At 35.8% G+C, this 7047-nt stretch overlaps 1 protein-coding gene across 3 annotated transcripts in view; it reads right to left on the bottom strand.

The window, feature by feature from the left end:
- Positions 1–5420: 5420 nt before the first annotated feature.
- The window catches only part of LOC115220699 (xaa-Pro dipeptidase), a 46943-nt gene continuing 45316 nt past the window's right edge, over positions 5421–7047 (bottom strand). For all 3 annotated transcript variants that reach the window (XM_029790835.2, XM_029790834.2, XM_029790833.2), the window contains exon 16: positions 5421–6593. In XM_029790835.2, the coding sequence (XP_029646695.1) occupies positions 6435–6593 (159 nt within the window). In that variant the 3' untranslated portion in view covers positions 5421–6434. The remainder of the gene's footprint in view (positions 6594–7047) is intronic.

The raw sequence follows: 7047 nt of genomic DNA, 5'->3' as shown, positions 1-7047 counted from the left end.
TGAAATCAATGGAACATGAAATTGACATGCAAATGGCTGAGCACTCTACAGACAGACATGCCTTTAATATGGTTCTCAGGGAAATTCAGCATAACACACCAAATATGACAAGGCTGGCCCTTTGAAATACAAGGACAATTCCTCTTTTTGTCAGCTGAATAGACTGGAGCAATGTGAAATAAAGTGTCTTGCCCAAGGACACAATACACTGCCAAGAATTGAACTCACAACCTTACAATAATCTAACCACTAAGATCTTTTGTTTCTATGCTACATTATATATTCAATAAAGTCAGCAGAGTGGATGAAACCAGGTCATTTGACAAATTTGGCCCACAAGCTGTTGTTAGCTGACCTTTGCTCTAAGGGTTTTTTTTTTATATCTGCCACTCAGAATGGTCACAGGGGAAGACAGATTCATCGCTACAGTTATTTTTAAGTCTTTGATACCCCTATTTAAATATTAACTTTAAAAAAAGATTTCAGATGTAAATAGCTTGTTAGTAACAACATCAACAGTAAGACTTTAATGCATGAATAAGTAAATAAACATAAGTGGTTATATGTGCCGACTAAGCTTATAGTAAGTAAGATGGTGCTGTGATAAATGGTCGCCTGGAACCCAATCACCGTAGTCTAATATTACATGTGTGTATGTTAAAAATGTGGTGATGGTGGTGGTGGTAGGCAGGATGTTGAAATGTAACAAAGGGGCATTGAATAAGTGGAATGAAAAGAAAAAAGACCAATTAAAAAAGTTTTCAAATAGGCAGGAATGACCTTTTACAAGAAGCAGGGCCACATAAGACATGGCTCATCATCAAGTGGGTTGTACTAGTAAAAAAATTTAAAGGTAAATTTTTGTTAGACATGCTACCCAGAAAGTCCTCAGGGCTGCAGCTTGACCATGACTGTTTCAGAAACATTGCTATACTTGGTTGCTTGTTCTGCTAGAAATAGCAACTAAATCTCCAATAAACCAAAGTCTCTGAGAATGAGAGCACACATTTGATACTGTACTTCTAGCTCACTCTAAAAAGATGGGATGGATGCAGCTGGAATGTCTTTAGATTATGGATCTGCTCTATACAGAGCTTATTTGGAGTTAAATGATGTGAAAATGAAGAAGCTTTGGAGTGGTTGCTCAACCTGCTAAAAGTTGAATCTCCCTTAAATTACACTCAACTATGTTATATACAGACATGCCACATAAGATAATTAACACTGAGATAGTCACAGCTGGAATGTCTTTAATCATAAGTCTGATTGATCTTGGTTAACTTGGAGCTGAACAACAACAATAAAAAAACCTTTCCTGCTCTTATAATACCACCTGATACTCAAACCTTAGTTTATTTCTCCTTCACAGCTGACATGGTAAAAACCCAGATTATCCACTACCTTTTTTTTTAAATTCAATATCTTGATCACCCATTGAGAAGCTTATAAAATCAAAAACAGCACCCATGACTTTTGGTGACATTTTTTCCATGCTCAGAATTGTTGAAAAAATGAATACATTTCCTACGACTGCTATTAGCCTTCAGGGTACTGCATCCTTTAAAAATTCCATACTTTGTGAAATTTACCAACTCAACTTCTGACATGCATATGCACTCTTGCTGAATCTCTCTGAGAACTACATTATGGTATGCATGTCTGTGGAGTACTTTTACAAGCTGACTGTTCTGTTGATCAGATAAACAGGAGTCTTATTGTCGTAAGCAATGGAATGCCATTTCTTAAAAAGAGTGAAAGAAAAGGAAATGTTCCATATCATGAGGCAAAAATGTTGTGTTTAGTATAAGCAGTGAAAACTAAAACAAAAATAGCTATTCTGTCGTATAGTGAGTTTGCCCTGGACTCACGCTCAGTTTGATAACAACAGCTTGCACATCGGTATTTATCTGGGGGCTTGGCCTCCAGATCTGTGAGACACACAAATGCCACTGTTAGGACCAGATTAACACCCACAATGACCCTAACTACTAAAAAGATTTTCCTGACCCTATATAGGATCTTATTTCATTTTCTTCCAACCACTTGAAGTTTTATCTTGCTCCAGTCCACTCAGCTGGCCAAAATGAGTTGTAGGTGTAATCGAAAGAGGCCAGCCTTGCCATATTGTGTGTGAAGCTGAATCTCTCTGAGAACTGCATTAATGGTATGCATGTCTGTGGAGTACTCAGCCACTTGCAAGTTAATTTTATCCTTGTGTGGTAATGAAAAGTGAAAGTGACATCCACTTAACTGCAATGCTGTAGTTATTTGTCTTTAATGTGTCTATGTATCAACTTTTCTTTCAAGCTATGTATCTACTGTCTCTCTTACTTCCTCTGTGCCTCTCTTCTCTCCCACTTTTAATTTAACAATGTGTGAATGTATCTATGTGTCTACTTTTCTCTCAATATATGCATCAGTTTACTCTGAAAATACTGATAAACATTTTACCTCTCCCTTCAACTATAGAAAAGTAACAGTAACATCCACAGCTATTTGCTGAGAGAGGCAGACAGACAGAATAACCTTTTTAACTCTTCCTTTGAAGTAAGTGTGACACACATCACAGGTACATACAAAAACAAAAAAAAAACTAAGCATATTAATATTATTGATTATTACCTCTGACTTAGCAAAGGCGGAGGTATTGTTTTCAGTCATGTTTGTTTGTTTGTCCATGGACAAGATATCTCAAGAACCACTGGATGAATTTGGATGAAACTTTGGATGTTTGGCCATGTAACTGGCACGAACTGATTAGCTTTTGGGATTGATCCAGGACTTGACAAGGATTCTGGATAATTTTTCCTGTTGTTTTACTTAATTTTTCAGAGTGGTTGGTTTCGTTTTTAATATTGTCATTTGTGAGAGCAGTTGAGTTTATTTGAGATATTCTCATTTTAAAAATCTTCTCTGGCTAATCGTTGAGAGGATGTTGGTGCTGCTCTGGTGGAGGTTTGCGCTCTCTGAGTGCTCATTATTATTAAGGCAGCAAGCTGGCATACCAGGGAGAATGCTTAGCGGCATTTTGTCCATCTCTACATTCTGAGTTCAACTTTGCCTTCCATCCTTTCATGGTTGATAAAATAAGTTCCAACTTATTTCAAATCCTGCCAAAATTTCCGGCCTTATGCCTATAATAGAAAGGATTATTATTATTAAGGCGGCAAGCTGGCAGAATCGTTAGCATGCTGGGCAAAATGTTTAGCTTTATTCACCCATCACTACATTCTGAGGTCAACTTTGCCTGTCATCCTTTTGGGGTCAATAAATTGTGTACCAGTGAAACACTGAAGTCGATATAATCAACTAGTCTCCTTCCCGAAAATTTCAGAAAGGATTATTATTATTATTATTATTAACAATTGTATTTCATGAGTCAATGAGAAAACTTCTATGAAGCAGTACAACCAGGTATAAATTGTTGCAAAATTCCCTCAAATAATACTCTACCAGCTAAGTATGCAAAGGACAGATTGGAGAATGATGTCTAACAAACCACCTAACAAGAAATGACAATCACAGCTGAAAATTAAAGTTGATTTGGTGCTAAACATCATCATCTAATGCCCATGTTCCTTACTAGCATGGATTGGATAGTTTAAACAGGATCCAATTGGCTCAAGGGCTGTATTATGCTCTAGCATCTGCTTTTGTATGGTCTCTACAGCTGGATGACCTTCCTAATACCACTACTTTATACAGGGTACTTTTTTATGCCTCAAGCACTAGAATGGCTTTCATGTGGTTTGCAAGTCCAACAACATTTATGTTGTTTGCCCTTTAAATACCAACCCACACTTAGTTCTTCCTGTTTTGAAGTGATCTAAATTCAAACCTTTCATCGAAATTTCATGTTAATTTTATGTTCCAAATCCAACTTAATATCACTCTTTTTTTTACTCTTTTACTTGTTTCAGTCATTTGACTGTGGCCATGCTGGAGCACCACCTTTAGTCGAGCAATTCGACCCCAGGACTTATTCTTTGTAAGCCTAGTACTTATTCTATCAGTCTCTTTTGCCGAACTGCTAAGTTACGGGGATATAAACACACCAGCATCGGTTGTCAAGCGATGTCGGGGAGACAAACACAGGCATATACACACACGTACATACATATATATATATATGACGGGCTCTTTTCAGTTTCCGTCTACCAAATCCACTCACAAGGCTGTGGTCGGCCCGAGTCTATAGTAGAAGACACTTGCCCAAGGTGCCATACAGTAGGACTGAACCCGGAACCATGTGGTTGGTAAGCAAGCTACTTACCACACAGCCACTTCTATGCCTATACTGTCAAAGCTTTTTTGATAAATTTTTTTTTTATTTTCAAAATTACCTGAAACAAAGGCAGGGTATTTCAACAGCAATCATCATCATCATCATCATTGTTTAATGTCTGTCTTCCATGCTAGAAATATGGTAACGAAAGAGTTAATGACCCAAAGCTACTACTAATAACTTGATACATCATCATCATCATCATCATCGTTTAGCGTCCGTTTTCCATGCTAGCATGGGTTGGACGGGTCAACTGGGGTCTGTGAAGCTGGAAGGCTTCGTCAGGCCCAGTCAGATCTGGCAGTGTTTCTACGGCTGGATGCCCTTCCTAACGCCAACCACTCCGCGAGTGTAGTGGGTGTTTTTTACGTGCCACCTGCACGTATTAGAAAGTAGAAAGTCACTTAATATAACATTTAAAAACCATTCCAATTATTTAATTAAGCACATTTACAAAAATAGCTGTAACCCAAATATACTCGCATATAAATTTCTAATCGTGGCACGTGGCACAAAGCCACACATTTTAAGTTGATTTAGTTACCTTTATTGGTAGTTATTCTATGCCTTATGCCCTTCTATTTTATTGAATTATTGCTATTGGGGCACTTATTCTATGTTTGACTCTGCAAATCATTCATTAAACCTTTGACAGAATGAATAACAAATCAATGAGATATGATTTGATCTTAGAATATAAAACATTATAAGAATGACACAAAATACACTTGATTCCACTATACACTGTGTTTATATACATATATCACTATATCGACCAGACTAGTGGATGTGTGATACATCACTGGTCACATGCATGCACACACACACACACATTAAGAACATTAACAAAATATTGAAACCATATTTGCACTTTATTTTATCACAATTAGCATACATTAATTCAAAAATATATTTGAAGATATGATAAAGGAATTTTAATCAATAAATGGCAATTTTATTTATTCTTCTGCAACATTATCAAACAATATGGTTTAATTTTTCTGTAAAGAATCATAGACGAGTTTGTGTATGGAATAAATCAAAAACCATTTTTCATTTAATAGGAATGACAAAAAGACAAAAAATAGTGTTTAAAATACCAAATATTACAATTAAAGAATTGTTTAATATTTTCCCTTTTTCTTTCAAGTAAAGATGAAAATTCATGTTGTTACAGAACTTTTTCACAATATTTAGCTGTGTATGTGAATAGTGTCAATCATCAAATATTTCCAATTCCTCATGGCAAACCAACTTCTAACATTTCTTTTTAACTATTTAAATTCATTAATTGTCAACACAGATGTCTATTAATCACTAACTTCCTCTTATATTAATGTACAGCATTACGACTATCAACTGGTTTCATTATTTAACAACTAAATTACCTCTCATCGACTCTAGTCATTATTTTTCTTTTCTTTCTTTTTTTTTATTTTCAATAAATTATAAATATTCAATAAAGAACCTCAAAAAGGCCTTTTGTATTAGTATTTGGTTTGCATGATTCCTGAGGTTCACCATAGGCAGCAGCTTTAGTCAGAGAGTGATGGGATGAAAATAGCTTGGATGGGGTTGATACGGTTGGTGCTGTGTTTTAAGAGAAAAGTGTTTAAGTATCAAGCTTAAGAAAGGGAAAACACAGGAGGAGACAAAAGGTGGGCCTACCAAGTGGGCATGGTAGTGAGTTGACTGACAAGTTGTGAAAAGAAGCACTTGCAGCTGTAGTACTAAATTCAAGGCTGGGTTCAGAAAAATAGGGGTAGGTTTTACACAGTGCACCTGTGAGGCCCATCACTTAAAGTGCTGGTAGATGTGCATGCATGTAGGATGTGGGCCAATGCAGATTAACAAAATAAAACTCATGGGAAATTTTTTAAAATAAAGGTAATAAAAAAAGATTGTCTTGCACACACACACATATATACACACACACAAACATATAATCTATACATATAACACATATATACATGCATATGTGTGTATATATATATATATATATGTATATGTGTGTGTGTGTATATATGTATGTGTGTGTGTGTATATCAAAAATATACAATGTAAACTATAATCAAGATATAAAGAAATTTTTTCATTGAACAATGAAAATCAAAAGAATGATGCATTTTCTATTTCTGTGCCACACTTCTTATTGCTTCCCAACAATACATGGGATTTCTGAAGGCAGAGGAAGTGTTGGTTCTGGTCTACTTCTGAAGAAATTTTCAATTTCCTCCACAGTTCTTGGAACATTGGTCATCATTTCAACACCATCATCAGTCACAATCACATCATCTTCAATTCTCACCTGTTGGGGTAAGAAGAACAAGGAAGTGTAATTTATCATCATCGTTTAATGTCTGACATATATTTGGTATTTCATACTGAGAGAGAGAGAGATGCACCAAGCCCCTAAGTTGTTAAGGTATCCTCATGCTTCATGTCTAGCTCCAGATTATCTACAAACCAGCAGATTTATTATCAAAGGTGATCCTGCTGTGATCATCCTGTCTTTTATGTAGACATAATGTATCTAGGACAAGATTGTTTAAGGTGTCTCTCTTTTCTTTTTGAGAGAAATTTCAGTTATTTCTAGCAATTCAAGTAACCTCAAGAAGCTCCTTTGTAGACTTATGAGATGGTTGATGAGAACAGCATTAAGTTACTGGCCAAGATGCCTTTCAAATGGGTCAATGCATATATTCATAAATAGTTACAACAAAACAGGAATAGTTCACTGCTGTGAATAGCAGAAGTGTTAT

The sequence above is a fragment of the Octopus sinensis genome, linkage group LG17 (assembly GCF_006345805.1).
Source record: "Octopus sinensis linkage group LG17, ASM634580v1, whole genome shotgun sequence".
NCBI lineage: Eukaryota > Metazoa > Mollusca > Cephalopoda > Octopoda > Octopodidae > Octopus > Octopus sinensis.
This window is presented reverse-complemented; position numbering and strand designations above follow the sequence as displayed.